General features: G+C 36.7%; 1 protein-coding gene across 1 annotated transcript in view; it reads left to right on the top strand.

The window, feature by feature from the left end:
• LOC123542115 (secretory phospholipase A2 receptor-like) overlaps positions 1-26430 on the top strand; it is a 41156-nt gene that overhangs the window by 12364 nt on the left and 2362 nt on the right. The window contains exons 5-12 of the mRNA XM_045327769.2: positions 2093-2193; positions 2378-2446; positions 4919-5013; positions 5134-5306; positions 6914-7108; positions 17905-18147; positions 18569-18781; positions 19270-19518. Coding sequence (XP_045183704.2) covers positions 2093-2193; positions 2378-2446; positions 4919-5013; positions 5134-5306; positions 6914-7108; positions 17905-18147; positions 18569-18781; positions 19270-19518 — 1338 coding nt within the window. The remainder of the gene's footprint in view (positions 1-2092; positions 2194-2377; positions 2447-4918; positions 5014-5133; positions 5307-6913; positions 7109-17904; positions 18148-18568; positions 18782-19269; positions 19519-26430) is intronic.

The raw sequence follows: 26430 nt of genomic DNA on the forward strand, positions 1-26430 counted from the left end.
ATCGATGGCCTAATAACATCAAACAGTGTCCCAGCATATGTCATATAACGCCACGGTCCTAAGCAACTTCTTTGTGGAACGCTACAATGTAACTGGCGCGGAAAGGTCATGGTTGTATTGACACATACACGGCAAATTCTGGGCCGCAGATAGGAATCAACCCAACTCGGAGCTGTGCCACAAACACCATACTGCTTGTTCAACATATCAACGAGAATATCATGGTCTACAGTATCAAAGGCGGCACTGAGGATGATGGCAAAATGCGCCGTAACTTCTTTCTTTTTCATAGCATCCAGTAAATCATTTATTAGACGTAACAATGCTGATTAACAAGAATGGATTACCTGTAAGCAGATTGGTTTTTGGGTAGAAGATTGTGTTCAGAGGTTTCTAACAGGCCTGTAGTCTGCAAATGCAAGTTCGAGACCAACTTTCTTCAACAAAGTTTTACAATTTCCATTTTTTTGGAAAAAATGCCGTCACGAATCGACAAATTTACTAGTTTGGTAATGACAGGTAATAGTTCATCTAAGTACGGTTTTAGCACTTTTGTTGGCAGAATATCAAGTTCACATGATTTCGTCTGTAGTTGGTTTATAAGTTTTCTAACTTCTTGCGTGCCGCTCTTTTAAGATGAAAGAGCTTTTCTGTGAATCATGGGGTTTGAAGCGCGACGGATGATTGTTTTTTTTTTCTATAATTGGTGCGTGTGAGTAATCTTTTCTACGGCTGTCTGAAACGCATCAACAAAAGAGCCCACACTGTCACTTTCGATGGCCATTTCTCTTAGATCATTTGAAAATGTGTCCGTATCCATGTCTTTTCTAAAAACACCACCTCACTGGTTACATTTTCGTTTTTAACAATTGTCACAATTTTAACTGAACAGTGATTGGAAATATATGGACCTTGTTCGCAAGAATTTACTTCAACACCATTCACCACTTTCGTAAGGACAAATCAAGAATGTTACCCGCAGTGTGTGTACTGAATTGTACATGCTGTTTCAAACCCATGGCATACAAGGCATTGTTGAATTCTGTTACGGCCTTTGTGTCATCGGGGATGTGAAGATTAAAGTCACCCATGACCATTACATTTGAATACGGTGGTACTACTCCCTCCATGTATTGAAAGAAGTCTGTGACAGACTGGGAACTAGTGGACAAAGATGGAGGTCTGTATATCCCAACTACATGCATGGTAATGTTGCAAATCAACTGCCAAACACCATATTCAAAACTTTGAGAATTTCCAGCTGATAGTTTGCACATATTTACAGAAATCTACATGTCAGTGCAACACCACCCACCCTATTGATGTTGTATGTCGTCGGAATACCAAGTCTCTGTAAGAAGCGCAAAATCGTTTCCTTATGTAATAATTGACCGGTAAGGACATATTTGTTTACTGCAGAGCGACACTTCAGCGTCAGGCATGTAAACTGTTCATTTTGTCTATTCAATTCCTTTTAGGATATACAAGATTGTTAAAGTTCACATCTCGAAAAACCACTGGTTTACGGTAACCATTTTTGCTATTGTTCAAGGTTTGTGCCTTCAGGCGACTAGCTCTTTTTTCCTCTTTACTGAGTAAAGATTCTCAAATCTTTTAATCTTGATAACACAATAGGATTAGGTCTACATTTGTCGAGTGTCGAATTTGGTGTAGAAAATTACTGTGATACATTTTAAAATCCATTATTGAAAAATAACAATGGTGAACGAAAGTTCCCAACGTGTTTATCAACAATAAATATATCCCACTTTATTGTATCTGATTGTTTCTAGCGCTTATTCTGGATCAACACATGCAGCAATCCAAAAAATGACACAAACGCATCCAGCACACATTCACACAACCGAACTCCAAAAATCACGTCTCCACTCCCACTATTAACGACAACAAAATTAAATCAAATCAGAGCTCAAAAAGTGCAGCCTAACACTATGGCACATACAATATACTTATAATTATTTGGCACCTAAGTACAATATTATGCACTGTGATGATGAGAATGCCATAAACTATCTTATCTAGGCGTATCTATGAAGTAAATGTACATCTTTGGTTTTTATTTTGATGCAAGCGTTACCCACAACCAATAGAGGACCAGTGTGTTTTTCATGTCCCAAAGGAAGTGCATCACCGGAGAAATGTGATAAAGTTACTGCTTGTGGCCGCGACCAGGTAAGTATGACAATTATCATTTAAAAATGTTCCTTTTCTTTAATTTGTAAAAATACGTTACGAAAAATTCAATACTGATAAAAACCTTGTGGTTTTGTGCTGTAACATCATACTTCATGATTTTTTTTTATAAAAAGCAATAAACTTAACATCTGGAGAGAAACTACATGCCTATATATTTCAGCGTTGTTTCATTCATCCATTGAATGGTATTGGGGGTGACCTGTTGTATAAAGCCGGATGTACAAACTCGGTAAGATCCATTGCAACCACCTTATCAGATATGTTCTTGTGATAATAGTAGTAGGGGTAGTTACTGCAGTAGTTGTTGCAGAAATCATTAGCAGTAGATGTGATGGTGGTAGTACTGTTGGTGGTAGAAGTGGCAGCGGTGGTAGCGTTTGTCTTTGTTGTAGTCGTAGTCTTAGTGATTAACGCTTTAGTCGTAGTAGTGATCGTAGTTGTAACAATAGTCGTAGTTACAGCCGCGGAAGTTGTTGTCATCGCAGTAGTCTTAGTCGTAGAATTCGTAGTCATAGAAGTAGTAGTGACAGTAGGAGTTTTTGGTAGCCGCAGTGACCGTAGTCGTTGCTGCCGTAAAAGTCGTCGTGATTGTAGTCGTCTTCGTCAGTGTCATTGTAGTCGTAGTCGTCATAGCTTTAGTCGTCGTCGTAGCTGTCCTAGTCGTAGCCGTCCTAGTCGTAGCCTTTGTAGTCGTAGTAGTAGAAGTCGTAGCAGTACTTTTATTGTTGTTGTTGTTGTTGTAGTAGTTATGTTGCATTGCTCTATGTGTCGTTCTCCATGTTTAAAGTTGCTTTATAGAGCAAGTTTATCGAGTTTTTACTATAATAGTTATGATATTCTTGCCTACCTAGTGGGGAAAGTATACATTTATCCGAGCACGCGCCGTGGATAGATATTCCTGTCTTTCTCTAGGGAAAAACCTTGTCTAAAATAGCGTGCACTAAGGTGACGTCATAAACTTTATAAATAATGTCAGGAAATACCCAAACCTATTTGTCTCCACGATCTATTTTGAACATGATAGGCAAGAAAAATGATCTAACATGTCTGCCTGTGCAAGACAGCTGTTTTCCCTACCCTTGGGACAGCATGGATAAAAAACCTCGCTAACGCTCGGTTTTCCATTCCACACTGTCCCTCGGGTAGGGAAAACCCCGTCTTACACAGGCAGGCATGTAAGATCCTTATAATCTTAAACAGGTTGTAACGTCAAAATATCATAAATTAATCTGAATTTAAATTATTCAACGAGTTCAATTTAAAGATCCACCACAACCTACTGACCTAATGTTTCCTCCAACATGAACTTTGTGCGAATCATTCTTATAATACTGGTATAATACGGTTATTCTACAACATGATAGGTAGCTACAACATGATAGGTAGAATTTTTAGGCTCTCCCTGGATAAATGTGTTTTCACAACTTCATCTGCAAACTTCCATTTATTCTCTTTTCAGCATATTTTTTAAAAACTCAGAATAATAACTATCTTATAAGTGTTGCCTAATCTTACTTAAATACATTAAGGATTGTGCATATTATTATATTGATTCATTAATACATTAAGACATTAAACACATTGTCTTGGCCTTGTATACCGGTATGTTATTGTCAATTTGTAACTAGATACGTGTTATTTCAAAAAAAAAGATATGCAAACCCTGTATAATTACCATCATGGAAATAGAAAAGAATACAGTTATTTTGTGGCGCGTCTTTTAATTTTTTTCTATTTATCATAATATTTAACTGCGTCGCTATTGCAGCAGAGAGCTAGCTTGGCTAGTGTACTGTCTCAATATCTTGGTAGCGGGATACAATATTCCGGTGCAGCAGAGAGCTAGCTCGGCTAGTGTACTGTCTCAATATCTTGGTAGCGGGCTACAATATTCCGGTGCAGCAGAGAGCTAGCTAGGCTAGTGTACTGTCTCAATATCTTGGTAGCGGGCTACAATATTCCGGTGCAGCAGAGAGCTAGCTGGGCTAGTGTACTGTCTCAATATCTTGGTAGCGGGCTACAATATTCCGGTGCAGCAGAGAGCTAGCTCGGCTAGTGTACTGTCTCAATATCTTGGTAGCGGGCTACAATATTCCGGTGCAGCAGAGAGCTAGCTCGGCTAGTGTACTGTGTCAATATCATGGTAGCGGGCTACAATATTCCGGTGCAGCAGAGAGCTAGCTCGGCTAGTGTACTGTCTCAATATCTTGGTAGCGGGCTACAATATTCCAGTGCAGCAGAGAGCTAGCTCGGCTAGTGTACTGTCTCAATATCTTGGTAGCGGGCTACAATATTCCAGTGCAGCAGAGAGCTAGCTCGGCTAGTGTACTGTGTCAATATCATGGTAGCGGGCTACAATATTCCGGTGCAGCAGAGAGCTAGCTCGGCTAGTGTACTGTCTCAATATCTTGGTAGCGGGCTACAATATTCCGGTGCAGCAGAGAGCTAGCTGGGCTAGTGTATTGCCTCAATATCTTGGTAGCGGGCTACAATATTCCAGTGTAGCCTAAAATCACATAGTAACAAATGTTACATGTATCTAGAGGCGTGTGTTTAATTTAAACTGACTTATATATTAAATTTTTGAAGCTTTTACGAAATAGGTGAATAAATGTTTTCTATGTCATTTGAATGCATATATTAATTATGTTTCGTAATATTAAAAATGAAAATAAGAATAACTTCCATCTCTTTTCTCCAGTGTTCATTTCATGATCAAAGTATTGTGAATACAATTGTCGGAAAAAGAGATTTGACCTCTTGTCTTGGTTGTTGTGAAACAGATTTCTGTAACAGGTAAGTGATTAAACTTCAAACTTCTAGTGATATTACCATACAAGTTTAAACATGCATTTATTAAATGATATAATATCACTTCACAACTTAACCGAATTCTTCTTTCTCATCATATTTCAGTAACTGTTCAGCACTAAATCATTCTGTTATTGTAACACCAACCAAGGTTACTGGAATGGAGAACTCGACAAGGAAATCGACAAAACATACTACTACAACAACCCGCTATTCCTCGACATCAGATAAAAGCATTTCCACAATACCTCCATCTACCTCCAAACCCATAGATAGATGTATGTAGTTCATGTCAAATCTATATGTATCATACAATCCACTGATAATTGCTTAAGTTTGCAAAACGTCTGTTAAGTTGGATAAGAACATAACATCACCTTAACCAGCCTGTCTGTATTCCGTACCACGTACCAGCAATAACTTTCCCCCATGAGTATTTAGAAATTTCCTAACCTGTGGTAAAACAGGAGTGACGTCAGATTCTACGAAAGACCCGTGGTGACATTTCAACTTCATTATTTCACGATTTCTGCTTCCTGATTTCACAATTTCCACTTCATGAATTCACGATTTCACGATTTCCACTTCATGAATTCACGATTTCACGAATTCACGATTTCACGAAAAAACTTCACGATTTCTTGATTTCACGATTTCATGATTTCACGATTTCTTGATTTCATGATTTCCACTTCATGAATTCACGATTTCACGATTTCTGCTTCCTGAATTCACGATTTCCACTTCACGAATTCACGATTTCACGATTTCAACTTCATGAATTCACGATTTCCACTTCACGAATTCACGATTTCCACTTCATGAATTCACGATTTCACGATTTCAACTTCACGAATTCACGATTTCCACTTCACGAATTCACGATTTCACGATTTCAACTTCATGAATTCACGATTTCCACTTCACGAATTCACGATTTCCACTTCATGAATTCACGATTTCACGATTTCAACTTCACGAATTCACGATTTCCACTTCACGAATTCACGATTTCACGATTTCCACTTCACGAATTCACGATTTCACGATTTCAACTTCACGAATTCACGATTTCCACTTCAGGAATTCACGATTTCCACTTCACGAATTCACGATTTCACGATTTCAACTTCACGAATTCACGATTTCCACTTCACGAATTCACGATTTCACGGTTTCCACTTCATGAATTCACGATTTCACGATTTCAACTTCATGAATTCACGATTTCCACTTCACGAATTCACGATTTCAACTTCATGAATTCACGATTTCACGATTTCCACTTCACGAATTCACGATTGCACGATTTCAACTTCACGAATTCACGATTTCCACTTCACGAATTCACGATTTCACGATTTCAACTTCATGAATTCACGATTTCACCATCGTGAAATCGTGAATTCGTGAAGTGGAAATCGTGAATTCATGAAGTGGAAATCGTGAAATCGTGAATTCATGAAGTGGAAATCGTGAAATCATGAAGCAGAAATCGTGAAATAATGAAGTTGAAATGTCACCATGGGTCTTTCGTAAGATTCAGATGTTTTTGTGAAGTCGTCACAGTGAATTTTTACACTGCCTAGGAACCTAACTTACGTTTGTCTTGCTTTTGCAAAACCTAAAATTTGTTTTCCCCGATACTTGCCGAATAATATTCTAATTATAAAGGAAATCGTACACAATTCTTATACTTATCGTTGATGGTTAAAATTGCTATTTTGTCATGGTTTGGTGTCTTCTATGTGTGTGTATTTTGGGGGTTGGTTATATTTTAGTTCCACACATATTAATATATTTCATATTCACTAATACAATAGTATCATTTACATCATTCAAAATTGCATGTACAAATTGCTCATACATCCCCTTTGTATAACAGCGGCACTTTGCAAACATCTTCACAACGGGTATACCTATCTTAAAGAATACGACCACTGTGTAAAAATATACAATGATCTGAAGTTGACCTGGGAGCAGTCACGTGATCAGTGTATCTCTGATGGCGGTAACTTGATGATCTTCCACAACAAACAGGAAGAAGGTTACTTTGAAACATTGACGGAACAACCTACAAGTACGTAAGCATTTGATATGATACAGTTATTGATATTTCCATTTTTCTGTCTGTAATTTGGCTTTCTTTTTTCTTTTTTCGCTTTTTATCGTTTCTTTTTTAAGGAGTTCTTAAAATCTGTTACGGGTTCAAAAGTTGTCACTGTGCAGACTTTAGCACAGTTGCCAGCCTGTTATTTACTGAGTCTCCATAGGTGTTAAGTATGAATGGGAATAATTGTGGACGGTATCAGACACGTGTTGTTAATAAAAAAACATGTGTTAAATGTTTCATTTGGTAAAAAAGCGAAATGGTCAGTTTTTATCTACAGAAAAGGCAAATGCAGTGAAGACAGATGTCAGTTTATAAGTAAGATGACGGAAAGTAATGAAAATGCAGTCTTTGATCGTAACTTTTCTTCTTCTTTTTTTCGGAGGACGTCATGGTATTTTGACAGTACATATATCAGTGTGTACATACCACGTGGTTTGTGACGTCATTTTCGGGTATTACGGCAAGAAAATTAATAAACAAATCCGTCGATTCAGAACTTAAAAACACTGTAAGTACTTCATTTTCTCACCGATTTGAATAATTCTTTTACGAGGCTCAAGCAAAAATAGTGAGCTATGAACGTAAGGCAATGATTTTCTGAAATTCTAAGCAGTTTTTGCAAAGGTCCGTTCCAACCCTGAAATACTGCATATTCTTGGAGGGTAATACAGCAAGAAAATCCTGTGTTTTACAAAAATGTAGGATTGATTTGCTTTACATTGCTGTGCCTTTCACCGCTGTTTATTTCGGTCCCAAGAAGACCAGCGAACGGCTTTACTAGAAATGAAGTGGTAGGTTTCTCAGTGAAAACATATGTCTTGGGAAAATGCTATTACGGCAAGAATAATATGACGGCAAGCAGATTCATTTATACACCTATTGTCCCTAACAGCAGTTGAAACTTGGTTCTCTAAAACTACTTACTTCCGTCAGCAGGTAAGTAAATAGGGCCTACCTACTTAGTGCATGGTATGCTAAACTAGACGGAACCGTTTATAAACATTAAAGCCCTTTTTCTTTTTTGAAGTGTTGACAAAACATTTTCTTTATGGCTGAGATTTATTAGAAAGATTAATTCAGAGGTCTGTTTTCAAAAGTATTATTACCTTTTCATGCACTGTCCGTCCATAGGAAGGATGGTGGCTTTGCTGTACAAACAGTTGTACTATGTCAGCGACATAGGACTGTCATAGTCGTCTTGGAATTACTTTTTAAAGTCTGTTTAACACAACTTGAAAATACTTTTTACGTATATTGTTGGCAAGTTAAGTGATTGTCTATATATTGTCTATGCATAGTCTTACATTCCATTTTACGACCATGGACATGATTCTGAAACGATATTTTGAACGATTGTAGATTTTCTAATATTGTTCATAAAAGATACTTATTGTTCGTAAAGAATAATTTTATACTTTTTTTATACTACGGCAACATACTTATAGGGGTCTGAAGAATGCATGTATTACTGTAAACTTTTGACAACAGATAATGCAAAATCTTAAATGTTACGTTTATCAAACAGGATAAACCTTTTCTTTTCATACTTTTACTTATATGCTCCCTTTCTATGGCATAAAGTTTTGCCACTTTATGGTTTTATCTTTATATGATTGGACATAATATTTTTTTTTATGATTCTTAATTAAGTTTCATGATAAGCCGAAGTTATCTTCAGTAATGGTTCTGCGATCCTTACCATAACTTGGATCGTAACTTGGTAAACAACAGTTTCATTACATGACCTGTATTTGGAAGATATTACACCGACCCTTGATTCCGTCTGTGACAACTATGTTTTATTAACCAACAGGAGCAGATCAATATCGCACTTAAATGTGCTCTTTGTCTTATCATTAACGCTTTATTCAAAGCAATAGTTCTTTGTCTCAAGTTCGGTGTGGTTTTTATGAGATACAAAGATGTTTTACTCAAACTAGAATTTACTATATTCTTCTAGTCGTTGTTTTACGCGATGGAAGTGTCCAATTTTAGAAAATATTCTAACACATTACTGTAATATACGTTTTTATATTATTTTTATTTTTAAAGGTGCATCTGCATTTTACACTCTAGTATGACATACAGGAAATACTGCATACATATGCATATTTTTGTTATTTACAATTATATGGTTTACATTGTTTAAACTGCGATTAATGGACGATACGGCAGATGCAAAGTCGAAATGGAAATGCTTTGCTCTTACAATAATATATCATATACGTTCATCATAGTTTCCCCATCGTCAGTAAAATTCTTTGTTTAAATAAAAGATAATTTTGAAATACAAATTTATCACAAAAGGATGCTGCACAGTCTTCATTTATGAGTTTCAATGTGCGTTATATATCGTTGCGTGTATGGAAACTACAAATCTGGCTTGGTGGCCTTTTGTTGATTTTACATTTGTTGTATTGCCATTGCTTTGTTGGGTCTGATAAAATGAATATTTTCAATTTTACATTTGACGTTCATTTCGTATGAAAAGCAAAAGGAAAGGCGCGAAAGTTACATCATCGCTGCTTAGTGATAACCTACCGCTGTTTCTACGACGTCTGCGTATAGTCAAAAAGAACGTTCCTTAGATGACATCGCAGTTGTTCCGTCTGGTGAACAAAATGGCCGGGAAGTTGATTTTAATGCTCAATGCTACAAATCATATGCAATTCAAAATGTTATATAGCTTACAAATGAAAAGGAAATGTAATGTAATTATAAGAAATCAAACTTGCCGATTCTATTAAACTTGCCGATCCTATCCTATTGCCGATCCTATTACATTGCCGATTGTATTCTGTCGTTCATTTCGCATAAACACCGAAAAACTCATTTCATTTCTTAATTAAATTTAACTGTTATGTTTTACATTTCAAAATGTTTAATCAATTTTTAAAAGTGTGTAATTACCTGCTTATACTATCATAATTTAATGTGTTATTTTTTTATAATAAAAAAAAAACCTTATTGAAAACTTCTCTATGTATCAGTGATGTAATAAACTTTAGAACTCGCTTGTTTGTTTCTGTGTCTGAACTCTGACGTCTGTTAAGTTTAGTCTTTGTTCGCGTCATTACTTAAAAAGTTAAAATACGTCGTCCGAGTATTCGTCTTCAACATCAAGTTTTTTCTTATCAATGTTTGTAGATCTGTCACCGTTATCTCGAAATCTCAAAGACTTATCCTATATGAAGTTTCGTTACATTATCAGGCATTGATCAGAGGCCCAACTTTCAATAATGCTTGATAAGAAAACATATAATGTGAACATTTAGGATATATTTTTCAATTTTAAATACTGTTTGTTCACTTTTTGGCAATCTAGTTAATTGTTAGCATTCGCGGATGCAACAGTATAGGTACATAGGGACTCATCTTTAAGATACCTCTTGAGATTATAAATAAAGTAAAAATTAGGAAACTTCTCCTGAAAGCCCGAAATTATTAGATAACAAGTAATGAAACAGAAAAAAATAATAGAGCTACTAAACGATCTTTAAGAAGCATTGCAAAAAACCGTTCCTTCATATCACATCATACCAGGAAGGTCTAATACGGGGAGTAGACACTCCGTATAAATCAATACATCTATTTGTATTATGCTGTCGTCCATACCTGTAAATATCGACCAGCCGTTAGCGATCGATATTTTGTTTTCGCCACTATCGATTAGCGTGTAATAAGCATATTACCTCATATTAATCATGGAGCTATAACACTTTTTGTTCAAAGGGTTTGCCAGTCACATGTTAAGTGGCGATAATTAGATGATTAGAGATTGATCTAAAGGGATTCTGAAGGAAAAACAACATGCGACTGTTAATTACTCGAGCTCACTTCCCTGTAGAAATATTTTACCACGTAACTTCAAACCTTTATCAAAGGACCGATTTTTGTTGGATTTGAATAAATTAAATGGAAAAAAACCCAGAAAGTTGACACTTTTCTTAACCTTGTAGAGCCATAATTATAATTATTGTTTATAATGTCAGATTTCTATATACAGAAACAAACTTTCTTCTTGAACGCGAGAATGTTTCAAACGAAATTGTTGTTTAAACTCCAAAAATTAGTTTAATTAATTTAATCTTAAAATTGATGTGTGAAAAATACAATGTATTTTAATTAAAATAATAATGAAATTAAAAAAAAAGGCCAACAACGAAGTTACATTTAGTATTCCGAACTTTTAGGTAAAACTTCAGAAAATCATCTTGGTTTAACACGCATTTAAATGGTGAAGAACAAAGCAGTATCATAAACGAATATTTTCAGGCAACAGTTTACAGTTTCGACTTGCTATTTTGATTAAAATATAACCTAACTTTATTGTTCTAAATACTCTGAATCAACAAGGCAAATATCATGTAAAAAACGACATCTTTCTTTCTTGGTAAGACAAGCTAGATTTAGCCATTTTCACAGGGCGAAAAGTTAAACATTAATGTAGATATTGTCCATTTAAAAACAGATGCAGGCAATAATTTAATGGCAGAACTTTTGTTTTCAACAAAAAATTCCAACAAATGCTTTCCCAGATTTTCACTGAAAGGACGAGTTAAACTGTAAGGCGTAAGTGTGTGAGTAATAGACAGTGTCGGCTTAAATTGATGTGGACAGTGAACTGTGAATGTGCTGTAAATCCTGGGGGTCTTCTCAAGACATACTTGTATTTCATGCACTGTTACAGTAGCTGACTTTGTTCATGACAGAACGTCATTCAAGTATTATATAAACAGACTGAATGAAACATTGTCTTGGTTATGTTCTATGCTTCTACAGGAAGTAAAAATTTGGGACAATTTAAATGAATGTTAGTATAGGAGTGTTCTCATAAGACATTAGAAGAGTAACTTTAACCAAGCGTGAGTAAAGTGTTTGTATACATGTACTTAGAATAAGATTTCTTTTTTAAAAAGGATAGTAATTCTACAAAAGCTCCATACTATGTTTCCCATTTCATTTGATACATTTTGTTTCTGCCTTCGTCATATGTACGTCCGTCTGGCCGTCTTCATATAGCCTGATCTAGCTTCTCAAAATGCTCTGCTAGGATTTAAACGGAACTTCACAGAAAAGATATTATAATGCCTTGTTGTGCGTATCCTCTGTTGTTTGTTTTTTTGTGGAGTTAATGTCCCTTAAAAGTAGTTTTTGCATGAAATTTGTCCAAACTTCTTTATAATTAGCATTTTTTTGAAAATAATTTCATAGGAATGATCCGTACAAATTCTAGCTGAGCATGTATAAAGAGGTTCTTATTTAATTGATCTTGTATTGATTAATGGCCCCTTGATTATCATACATAAAGTCTATGAAGAGATTTCTTCTGTATTTCATCTCCAAATTTCATTGAATCCTAAGGGATTTATTGAAATAAGATGTGCATATCGTTCGTACATACTGCTCGAAATATTTTTCCGGAGTTATGTCCATTATTCATTTTACTGAAAAAAAAATGTTCTGACTACTTCTAGTATACTGTGTGATTTGACTGAAACGTCTTAGGAATGATAGTTGCAGGTCTATATTATTCATAAATTATGGTTTGTACGCTGAATGATTTGACGAGTTAATTATTAGAGACAGAAATTATGTAGACATGTCCTTTTCATCATTTTGGGAACGCCATCAATACCAGTGGAATTAGGAAAATGTTCTTGAAATTTGTTTAATTTGAGAAAATTTGCAAATAAACAAACTCTATGTAAAGATATTTTTATGTAGACCATTAATGGACTGAATTTCAGTAATTGTTCAACAGTGTAACTATTGTTTTAATGACCAAAATATACATACAATTAGGCAAAACTATTTTAAACCGGCAAAATTCCTAAAAGGTATCACTAATTTGGGACTGTTATATTTAGAATTGGGAAAAAATATTTTCTTTGCTTTGGGATTACCTTCTTACTGGAGAAATCTTTGTCAACGCTTCATTTCAAACTTCTAGTCCAGATTTCAATGATAGTAGGAAGTGCTTGGTATAAAAGCCTTGTTGAGCATATCATTGGCACGTCCGATCGAAATATTGTTTGCGGAGTTATTACTCTTAAAACTATATCTGAATAAAATGAGTTGCAATCTAGGTACGGGTCCTGCCGCTAAACATTTTTTCACTGATATATGATCCTTGATATTTACACTAAAGTTCACATAATACCGTTAAAATTTTCACATAACATCGTTAATAAATTTCATAATATTCAGTTACAAAGTTTACATTATATATTTTGCATCATGTTTTAGAAATTCAATGTGTATGTAAACTGTCATATTTATACATTTCATTCCGCAATTGTGAAAAGGTAAACAGTTATACCTAATCAGTTTCGCATAAAAGTAATGCTCTGGTTTTTAATAAAAATCATATTCTTTAATATAATGAATAATCATCAGATTATATATAAAGGTTACAGCGTCAATAATAGTAAATATATACAAGTTGGTGAGCGTAGCGAGCCGAAGAAAAAAGAATGAACATTCAAGGGTATTTTGATACAATGAAAAATGGAAGCTTTAACAAAAAGGGAGTGCGATCGCACCCGTCGCACCCCCCCCCCCCCCTCCCTCTGGCTACGCCCTTGCAGTATATGTTTTCTCTTTTTTTGTAAGTTAACATTAACATCCCCGTTTTGTTTTCTTAGCAAGGGAGAAAAATCGCTTTCGAAATATCTCTCAATCATGAGTATAGATTGATGAGCACTTTAATGTATAAGAGACTGTCGAGAAAATAATGTAAAAAAGAGGACAATGTGTTTAGGCTTGCGCACTTTAAGTACATAATTGTAGTCACTGAAATGAAATGCACGGCTTCTACCAGTTTCATCCACTAGGGATACACATTTTGACAGTTTAAAAATCTCTACACTAGCTTAAAGTGAACTTCAGATGATAACCAAACTGTAATTACATGGTCTCCGATCAGTCTAATTTCAGTATGCGCAGTTAATGGGTGTGACTTGTCACTCTGTTACAGTAACTTAAAATAGTTTGCTCGTTACATTTTAACATTTTCCATGAAAAAAAAAACAGCAACAGTTACTTGCTGAGAACAGGTTAACTTCTACCGGTAAACAATCCAGGAACCCTGGTTAGGCCAACTGCCTGCCGTTACATAACAGAAATACTGTTAAAACGGCGTTTACTAAAACAAACTAATAAATGATTAAATGTGTTTTGAAACCCTCCCTAGACAGTCCGCATTCTATGTTCACAGTCAGACTTCACATAAACCGACACTGTGTAATAGCAGAATAACCTACGGCATACGCTTCGAGGCTATATACCAATAAAAGAAATTGTTCTTTGTTTCATATAAAATTCAGCTACTTAATTCAGACCAATTTTGTTACAGTTTCTAGATTTTCACTCCGTCGTAGACCTATTTTCCACAAGATATCCATATATTTGCTTCAAGAAAACGAAAAGAAAAAGGGGTGTTGAATAGTATGCAGTGAAATGCAAGTCAACTGAAGTCAGGTACCCTTATATTGCGCATTTCAGAAAGCGGTCCCCAGAGTAAACACGCTACTTTCGTTTTCAAGTAAACAACTCGAAAACATGCGAGTATTAGCATGAAACGTGTCCTATTTCATGCAAAATTCATTCCACGAGTGAAATAATGCCCATTCGGCCCCCGATTTACGCGCAAATGTGTGAAAAATGGAAAAATTAGGTTCTATTTATTAGGAACTTCTTTCGACTACACCACGGAAGCACATTTGGACCGAATTACAGCATTATAACCTCGATTGGACGACAGCATAAGATAAGATAAATGCCGCATTCCAGTCCCCGTATCAGTTGTTCCAGATCATACCGAAATAAATCTTAAAAGCTAAAGAAATCTGCAAACAGGTATTTTTTCAAGACGAAATGAGCCTCAAACACAATAATCTGCGAGACTGTTCGTAAAGGAACAATGGATGTATTCATGAATCTGCTTGCCGTCACATCATTCTTGCCGTATTAGCATTTTTCCGAAGACACATTTTTTTCACAGATACCTACTATTTCATTTTAAGTAAAGTGGTTCGTGAGTCTTCTTGGAACTGAAATAAACAGCGGTGAAAGGCACAACAATGTAAAGGAAAGCAATCCTGCATTATTTTGTAAAACACATGATTTTCTTGCCGTAATACCCTCCAAGAATTTGCAGCATTTCAGGGTTGGAACGGACCTTGACAAAAACTGCTAAGAATTTCAGAAAGTTATTGCCTTACGTTTATAGCCCACTATTTTTGCTTGAGCCTCGTAAAAACTTTATTAAAATCGGTGAAAAAATGAAATACTTACGGTGTTTTTAAGTTCTAAATCGACGGATTTGTTTATTAGTTTTCTTGCCGTAATACCCGAAAATGACGTCACAAACCACGTGGTATGTACACACTGTATATGTTATTATTAAATATTCTTGCATAAATTCAATAGTTCTACTCCAATAAGTCACCTGTCTATTTCGTTTCATTTTGTTTAAAGTGACATAAAACCGGAAATTGGTAGGGTAGATCTAGTACCAATCATACATTCTTAATAAGAGATTGTCTTAAACTTTATTTAACCTTCTCGATTGAGGTAAACTAAGATATACAGTGGAACCCCCAAAAACAGAACAATTTGTTTAGGAGAAGGACTTGCGAAATCGTTCATAATCATTTAAATAAAACGAAATTTTATCGATTTCTAAGTATCGGCTACAAACAAAAATACAACTTATTTGGTTAGTCTACTTCTCCACCCAGGGCTCCTTCCACACCTAATGTAATAGGTATGGTCAAACTCCCACAACGCGTTAATCTTAACACTAACGAAATAATAACTGCCATTAATATTAATTGAATATTCGATCACGAATAATATAAATTTCCAAACATACATCAATTTATTAAGCAGGTCAAACCCAATATCATATTTTGTATGGAAACTTGGGTTAAACCCTGTCGTTTTCAGGTAGTCCGGGATAATAGACTGAACAGTTAAGGTGGTCGGGTTCTCACTGAATTTTCAGGAATTTCTTTTGTCAAGAACAGCAAGATCTCAAGGCTATCTGTAATCTCCCTGAAGGTAGTCCAAGATATCCATTTAGGTATCTGCTACAAACCCGGTGAAAATAAATCCGTCACAGAGTTATGGTCATCCTGTCTAAAATACCAAAAACAAAAATATATGATTATTAGGAGATGTCAGTCTTCAATATATAGATTGGACATCGGAGTTCCTGAAGTTCAAATCAAAATGAAAGAATCTTGACAGGATAAGCTCTTTCAGTTTTCAAAATATGACCAGAAATGAAAATCTTGGATCTCTTACTGATAAATTCTCATGCTTAAGTCCACAACACTAATTCCGTGGAATTTAACCCTGATAAGTGTTAAAAGATTTGAAATGGTCAGCCCATATCTTACATTTAAAGCAAAACAAACGTTCTGCTTTCATTAAATATGACAAGAAACAACAACGACTTATAACACCTGTGTTCGCCCCCGACTAGAATATTATTCAACAGTTTAGCTCCACTGACTCCTGCAACATTGGAATGATTGACATGCCTGCAGCACGATACGTCTGTAACAACTAGGACTACACACTACACAAGAAGTGTTGACTAAAGCCGTCATGAAACTTTTCTGATCGTATTTTACACAATCAAATATAACTTGGTGCGGGTAAACCATCATCCCTACTACTAACTTATTCCACATTCACCCCACCTAACTACCTAATATCACATTTACGCACCCCTAAACTTAACCTAAAATATTCTTACACGCAATATTATATTCACACACGCAGTATTATATTACCCAGTCTCAAATTTCAAAGAACAATCTTATTGTAGTATACTCTTCCAAGTAGTGTACAGTCCAGCCCAACTTTTGTCTGTTTGCTGAACGGCTGGCTACTATACCATATATTTAAGGGGTATCATTTTTTTGTAACCCTAGCAATATACATTTTTTTATTCGTTTAACCTTGCATTTCTTGAGATTTTTCTAAGAAATAGATAAAGCGAAGAACTAACTCCAGAAATATACTTTATACTTCAAAACTAACATGTTTCGTCTATTGGACTTCATCAGAGTATAATAACAAAATAGTATGACGTCACAAGAAAGTACGACGTCAATGACGACGTCAAAAGACGTTACCCATTTTGGCGTAATATTCACATATAGTATAGGATCAAAAAAAGATACTTATTCCCTGCAAAAATTGCAAAGCAAAAATAATATTAATACAGGCAAGGAAAACTAACTTATATGCAAAAATACATTAGGAAGAATCTGTGTGAAAAAAATGAAAGACTAGATTTTTCTGACATTTGACAATTATTTCCGCAATATAATCCTTAATTGTTGTGTTGAGTAATATGTAGATATAGATCTATTATTACATTACATTTTAACATCAGCCGTTGCTTCTTGTTACGTTACCTCAGACGTAACATACGTTAAGACATGTTTCTAACAGTTTTTTAAAACCATTTGTTACTTAAAGAACTCTACCTGGTGATGAATTGCATAACTTTCATAAAATAGGGATCTTAACATGCGCCCTTATGGATGTATTACCATTTCCGGTCCAGGTGTGTATAAACAAAAGAGCGTGACGACCTACCATTTGGCGCCATACATGCGACAAAGAATAGTTTTATCATATTTTATCAAAGTTTTACAGTAAGAATTATATAAGAACCGAACAAAATAGCAAAAGCGTGTTTGAACATTATATATAAATTATTTCTTAAATATAAACCTCAGATGAATGGGATTCTAAGCGATATTGGGTAGGAGCGTCTGACTTGTCACGTGAAGGACAATGGTTATGGTCTGACAATACCCCAGTGAACAAGATATACTTCTACCCTAATGAACCCAACAACGGCGGTCCACACTCCGGGACTGAGAACTGTGGAGCAACGGCCTTTATAAATAGAACATTCCTGCTGAATGATGATGACTGCAGCCACCAGTATCATTTCATCTGTGAAATTGATACGGGAGGTAAATAATTTACTTTTTTGGGAAAAAGAAACATTTCTTTACATAGAACTGTATTTATCCACTGTTATATCAATACATATAAACTGTTTAGATATTTTCCAATTTACGGTATAGTAGAACCTGATGTGAACTGATTCTAACTTTATGGTTTGATCTCTGCTTTACATATAAAATGTAGCAGTGCAAGATTTTTCAACACGACATAATATTAGCTTAATTGAAAACTCACGTCACGTGATTTAATTTCATGACCCAAATGAGTTCTGTTAGCATATATATGTGGTTCATTTTCAAACAGACTTATTAAGACTTTTATTTTGGAGAAATATTGCCGTCAGTTTTAAAATTTGTTAGCAAACTTACCACACAAAATGCGTGATTGAAATCTTTTTATTTTACGGATAATAAAATTATTTTTAAGCTGCGACAAACAAAACAAACACATTGGATGTCTCCCAGTGTCGGAATAGCCATTACACTTTAAATGCTCTACAAGGTACATGTTTCAATGTATATGATGTCATGAAACTATCAATGGAAGCTGCACGAAAAGCCTGTCAGAATGAAGGTGCAGACCTTCTACAACTTAAGGACCGAAATGCCGAACAATTCTTTCTAGATTTTGGATTTAAAGGTAGGTATTATACAAACGTTATTTTATAGAATAAGAAGTTGTACAGCTGATAAACACAATTCATTAAATTTATTTCTGAAACATACACTTTTTCTAGAAGAAAAGATGTCATAAAATAGATATAGTTTAAATATATTACAAACATGTACTTAAAACGAACAGCCAGACTCGGACAGGATCCCGAGGTATCGGAATACTTCGCTGATGCTCTACTGTTGCCACGTGGTTCAGCTAGCTGATCTTCATCAATTGCAGTTTAGATACTCCGCCTATGATAAGATTGTTCATGTTTAGAAGTTGAGTTGGCTGGAAACAATTGTTTGCCCGTGCCTTATCTGGAGGTCTAGCTGAAGTCTTCCTCATACATTTAATCTAGAAAATATCCAACCTGTGCCAAACAGACAAATAAACAAAACAATAAATCAATTCTCTGCTAACATCGCTACATTGACAACTGCATAAACACCGTTTATTCAAATTCAAAACAGATAAGGAAAATAACAGTCGGCGGTACTGGCTGGGTGCACGAAGACATCATGGCGGTGATTTTTACTGGCTAGACGGACGTAAATTTGATAACAGCTACATTTGGGCACCGGGTGAACCTAATTTTTACAAAAACAGCGAGGAATGTGTGGATTTAACTTGGTTTGCCGCTAATGAGGAATTACATGCACCTGATGCGTTTGCTCTCAACGATGACAACTGTGGCACTAGTTATTTCTTTATTTGCGAAGGTAAGGTAGATTTGGGTGAGTATGTTTCTGTGATAAATCTATTTCTTCATTTGCAAAGGTAAGGTAAATCTGGGTGAACATTTTTCTGTGACACAATCCATTGGTTCATCTGCGGAGGTAAGGTAGGTCTGGAAGAGTATGTTTCTGTGACACAATCTATTGGTAAGGTAGATCTGGGTGAGTATGTTTCTTTGACACAATCTATTTCTTCACTTGCAAAGGTAAGGTAGATCTGGGTGAGTATTGCTTCTGTGACACAATCTATTTCTTCATTTCCGAAGGTAAGGAAAGTCCGGGTGAGTATGTTTCTGTGACACAATCTATTTCTTCATTTCCGAAGGTAAGGAAAGTCCGGGTGAGTATGTTTCTGTGACACAATCTATTTCTTCATTTGCGAAGGTAAGGAAAGTCCGGGTGAGTATGTTTCTGTGACACTATCTATTTCTTCATTTGCGAAGGTAAGGTAGATCTGGGAGAGCCTTTTTCGAAGGTAAGGTAAATATGTGTGAGCATTTTTCTGTGACACAATCTATTTCTTCATCCGCGGAGGTAATGTAGATCTGGGTGAGTATGTTTCTGTGACACAATCTATTTCTTCATTTCCGAAGGTAAGGAAAGTCCGGGTGAGTATGTTTCTGTGACACAATCATTCTTCATTTCCGAAGGTAAGGAAAGTCCAGGTGAGTATGTTTCTGTGACACAATCTATTTCTTCATTTCCGAAGGTAAGGAAAGTCCGGGTGAGTATGTTTCTGTGACACAATCTATTTCTTCATTTGCGAAGGTAAGGTAGATCTGGGAGAGCATTTTTCTATGACACAGTCTGTTTCTTCATTTTCGAAGGTAAGGTTAATATGTGTGAGCATTTTTCTGTGACACAATCTATTTCTTCATCCGCGGAGGTAAGGTAGATCTGGGTGAGTATGTTACTGTGACACAATCTATTGGTAAGGTACATATATGTAGATCTGGGTGCGTATGTTTCTGTGACACAATCCATTTCTTCATTTCCGAAGATAAGATATTTTTTGTGAGCATTTTTCTGTGACACAATCTATTTCTTCATTTCCGAAGGTATGGTATAACGTATGGTTCTAAATTTCACTTGATACTAGCACATACAATATTATTTAAAGCACATACAAAATTATATAAAAAATAAGAACATAAGCTGCAAGTCCATTCACTTTTATCGATGTCAAAAAATTAGAGGGTGATCTTATGTTACTCTAAACAATTATAATTATTTTTGTGTTACTAAGCCCGCCCACTTAGCTCAGTAGGTAAGAGCGTAGGTCTACGGATGTCGGGGTCGCGAGTTCGATCCTCGGGCGGGGCGTATGTTCTCCGTGACTATTTGATAAACGACATTGTGTCTGAAATCATTAGTCCTCCACCTCTGATTCATGTGGGGAAGTTGGCAGTTACTTGCGGAGAACAGGTTTGTACTGCTACAGAATCCAGGAATACTGGTTAGGTTAACTGCCCACCGTTACATGACTGAAATACTGTTGAAAAACGGCGTTAAACCCAAAACAAACAAACAAACAAAATTTACTAATAGTATATTTAGAAATACTTCATAGAAATTTGAACATGCTATAAATCCGTCCTATGCTGGAGTTGGATATTATAGATACAATATCTAAGAGACATGACATAAAAATATAAAATAGAAATTACTCAAACCACCTTTCAGGTGCGACAGAAAGGCGGCGGAGGGGTCTCCATTTTTTGTCCGTGACACGATACACGCTGTTGAACGTAAAGACCTACACATGAATAACCTTGATGCCCTTTGGATTGAAGTCCATGTTAACCAGCGAAAACTCATCATAGGTGGAATTTACCGTCCTCTTGATTCTAATAATACTCAGTGGCTTAACGTGGAACACAGTCTTGACCAAACGTTCACTGGTAATTTCGATGACATATTAGTTACAGGCGTCTTCAACGTTAATTTTTTGTCCTCTCCTTCTAATAGAATGAGTAGACTTATTGACTCTTATAACGCCGAGCAGTTGGTTTCGATCCCTACATACTTTACTGAACACTCCTCATCTCTTCTCGACCTTATGTTTCTCAATAACCCTGGCTGCATTCTTTCTAGTTTTGTCGCTGATCCCTTTATTCCGGATCTATCTCGCTTTCACTGTCCTATTGTTACTGTTTTCAAATTCCACAAACCCAAACAGTCAACATATAAACGTCACATATGGTTATGTGATAAAGGGGACTGTCCTACATATAGAAACAATCTAAACACAACGGGCTGGAACTCCATCTTAAATTGCGATAATCTTCATGTAACTGCCGATAAGATAACTGATGCTGTTCTAGCATTCCGAAACAAGTCGATCACAGTTAGACATGAAGATGTCCCATGGATCAATAAAGATGTTCGTATGATGATACGTAAGAGAAATCAGGGTCACCAACAATCAAAGACTTCTAATAATGTAAAAGCATGGGCAGACTTTCGCAGAATTAGAAATGATACTACCAACCTTATCCGAAAAACAAAGAAGGAATACACAGAAAAATTAATAGATGGGCCGGTAGTCTAGTGGTAAAACGCTTGACTGTCAATCCAGTGGTCCGGGGGTCGAATCCCGGTCCAGGCACCGGAAATTTCTGAGATGCTCTTGAGTGTCTTCCACCTGACTAAGAGGCCTGTACTGGTTCTTTCCAGGAATGAAGGCTTCGCGTGTATCGGTCTATACACCGGGCACGTTAAAGAACCAGACTGTCTTTTCGCAAAGAGCTAGGCTAAGTTAGCCGAACAGACCTGTATCTAAATGATTTCTGTCCATCTGTTCTGGGGGCTTTATCTCACTCTGTCCCTCTGGTCAGATCGCTCTGTGTCTGTACTAGTAAAGGATGAATTTCGCGCCCTGTGTGGCTGCGTTTGCTGTATGTAAAGCGCCTTTGAACGTGTTTATCATGAAAAGGGCACTACATGTATATAATCTGGTATAATAAATAAAATGAATAAATAAATAGATAAAATTAATTCCGAAAATACTAATGTTAAAAAAAAATGGTATAAACTTGCTTAAAAGTTCTCAAACAAAAAATCTCCCCCGATTCCTACATTAATAGACAACGGTACTGAAATATCTTTAGACAAAGGTAAAGCTGAATTATTTAACACTTTCTTTTGCAACCTGTCTACTTTAGATGACAGCAATCACACACCTCCTATTATACTTAATTCTACCCATTCCTTCTTGTCAAGTATTTCTGTAACTGCCCAAGATATTCGAGAGGCAGCTTCAATAATTGATCCTTCTAAAGCAAGTGGCCCAGACCTTCTCAGTCCAAGAATGATCAAAGAAGGCATCCAGGAACTAGCCGTTCCACTGTCGTCCTTTTTCAACACATTTATCTCTAACTCAGTTTTTCCATCTTGTTGGAAATGTGCAAACGTTTCTCCAATATTCAAAATGTCTGACCCATCAAAACCAGCAAACTATCGACCAATATCTCTTCTTAGCTGCCTAGGAAAACTGATAGAGTGTAATATCCATAAATATTTCTACAACTACCTTAATTATTTTCTATAACTTCATCACACCATTCCACTCTGGATTCGTTAAAAGTGAATCTACAACAAATTAATTATCGTATCTCTACAATGATATTATAAAAGCTTTAGACGAGGGCAAAGAAGTCCGTGCAGTCTTCTGCGACATCTCTAAAGCGTTTGATCGGGTGTGGCATCGGGGACTCTTACCTAAACTATCATCGAATGGAGTACAAAGCAATCTCTTGAACTGGTTTGAATCTTATTTATCAGATAGAAAGCAACGAGTAGTTCTTGCTAATGCTTCATCTAACTGGTTTTCATAAATGTCGGTGTCCCACAAGGATCTATCTTAGGCCCTCTTCTCTTCTTGCTCTACATAAACGGCATTGTTGTTGACATAAAATCTAATATTCGCCTATTTGCCGACGACACAAGTCTTTACATTGTCGTGGAAGATGCTTTCACCTCTGCTTCTGCTCTAAATGAAGACTTGTTACGAATCACCTCTTGGTCAAAATTATGGCTTGTTTCTTTTAATCTAGCCAAAACAGAATCTTTTGTTTTCTCATGGAAACGAAACAAATCTTTCCATCCAGGATTTTTACGATAACGATTTTTTATGGACCAAATCCCAGTAAACATGGTAAAATCACACAAACATCTTGCTCTCATTGTCGGGAATTGGCGCGCTTTAACGTAACGTAAACGTCAACGTCACATCCTTGCAATGTTTTGTATGTAACGTCATTATTAAGAAGGTATCGAACCTGGAACAGCGTCGTTATTGCTATATTCCACTATATCTAAGATATTTGGTGCCGTGACCAAAGAAAATCAACAAAAATAAAGCAGAAAATACTCCAGATACGAGAGGCACAGAAAGCCGTTATTACTGCCCAGCTGAAAAAGATTTAAGATGTAAAAAGTAGCGATGTCGACATGGTGGAATTCGACACGATTCTTGAGGCAGTAGAGGCCAAGTTCAAGTCACTGGAAGGTACTAATGAAAAGATACTAGCGCAAACTGATGGCGAAGATGTACTAACTGAGATGACGGAGAGCGATGATTACATGCTGAGCGTAAAAATTCAGATCAGAAGTCTTCAAGCTTTTAAAAACAACCGCAAATCTTCCACACCATCTATCCAAGCCGCAACTACCGCCAGTATTGATGTCCAGCCTACCAGGTCCAGTATACAACCTACAGGGTCCAGTTTCCATCCTTCAGAGTTTCGTGTCCAGTCTGCGGAGGGTATCCGGTCTACAGAGTTGTATCCCACCGAAATCTGCCCTGGAGAACCATTCAGCAACGCAAGCGCCCAGTCACAGAGTATAGCCACAGACAGAGTACAGTATAAATGCCAACCTGTAAGTAATGCTTCTATTAATTCTACAAACTCGTCCATTTTCCATAGACTGCCGAAAATTACGCTTCCTACTTTCAACGGGGATATTTTACGTTGGCAAACGTTCTGGGACTCATTCGAATCCACCGTACATCTGAATTATAATCTAACTGATGTGCAAAAGTTCAGCTACTTGCAATCTCAACTTGAATCTGAAGCAGCCAATACTATGGAAGGTTTTACGCTGACCAATGCCAATTATGCTCGAGCGATAGATTTACTGAAAGAAAGGTATGGTCGCCGACAAAAAATTACCCACGCCACTATGCAAGCCCTTCTTCAGCTTCCAGCCCCGACAAATAGTATCCATAGCTTGCGCAGTTTCTACGATAAGATGGAATCGTATATCCGTAGTCTAGAGTTCAATGGTCAGTATCAGGACACGTACGGCAACTTACTAGTTCCCATAATATTAGATAGGTTACCAGGAGAAGTACGACGTAACCTAGCCCGAGAGCACAGCGACGGTGACTGGCAGTTACTAGATCTACGCAAGGCAATATCCAGGGAAATAAATATATTAGATGCAGGCGATCCTATAAGTCATCAACCGGAAGTAGACATGTATGGGTCAACAGCTTCGTTTTATACTGGTACAAAGACGAAGACGAAACGAACTGCGCCAGTTTCTTCCAGCCCCATGATTCCCCCTAAAAGATCACACAGAAACCCAGTAAAGTGTGCCTTCTGTCAGGAATCACACAGTTCCATAGATTGTACCAAGTACCTTGACGTCGCATCCAGACTAGCCGCCGTAAAAATGAATCGACTATGCTTCAACTGCCTTGGTTCACACATGATGTCCAGATGCAAGTCACGTCGTACATGTCAGAAGTGCCACAAGAAGCATCACACAAATATTTGCCAGCCAGAAAACGCCCCGCAACCTAGTAGACCTAGTAGACCTACACAGACTCACAGTGACCCAAAGGCGCCAGCTCAAGCGTCCTATCCCCAACCGGAAGTTACGATGCACACATCATCAACCCAAAAATTACTATCCGGAGTTTTACTGAAGACAGCCATCGCCCCTATATGTTCCAGAGAAAACCATTCTTTAGACGCTACTATCCTATTTGATGAAGGATCACAACGATCGTACATAACACAGTCGTTAGCGCAAGAATTACAACTGCAAAGGGAGGCATTTGTCGGCATTTGGAGGGAGGAGTGACGGAGTTCAGCACCTTGATACCACTAAGGTCTACCTGATAACTTAAGTTAGCCCATCCAGTGAGCAGTGACAGTTGTTTTAACATATCCCTACTCATCGGCGCTTATTTCTACTGGGATATTGTTGAAGATGGGGTACGACGTGGAGATTGGCTACCTATGGACGGGTTAACACGAGCAGTCAAACTTAGAACTCCTACAGGTGTGACGTCACAACCAATCATGAAGCTATACCCACTAGAAGTAGGAAGTGTACCCACCACAGACGACATCACTGACGATGTGTGAACTATAAACTAATGAACTTTCATATGTGATAGCAATATTCATGAACTTTTAAGTATTAATTCTGATATACGCGATTTATTGTGATTAAGTAATTTTCTTTAATGTGTAAAGTATCATTTCGTGGCCCCGAGTATGTCGGGAATTGGCGCGCTTTAACGTAACGTAAACGTCAACGGCACATCCTTGCAATGTTTTGTATATAACGTCATTATTAAAAGGGTATCGAACCTGGAACAGCGTCGTTATTGCTATATTCCACTATATCTAAGATACTCATTTTGTCTGACGACGCAAAATGGTCTTCCCACCTTTCACCGTGTCTTAACAAGGCATAGCAGAGAATCGGAGTACTCAAATCGCTTAAATCGTACTTGTCAAGAACTAATCTTGGGAAAATGCATATATATCATTCATAAGACCACTCTTGGAATCTTTGGGATAACTGCACGAACGAGCTTAAAAACGATCTAGAAGCGGTACAGATAGAAGCGGTACAGATAGAAGCGGTACAGATAGA

This window comes from Mercenaria mercenaria, chromosome 19 (genome assembly GCF_021730395.1).
Source record: "Mercenaria mercenaria strain notata chromosome 19, MADL_Memer_1, whole genome shotgun sequence".
Lineage (NCBI taxonomy): Eukaryota > Metazoa > Mollusca > Bivalvia > Venerida > Veneridae > Mercenaria > Mercenaria mercenaria.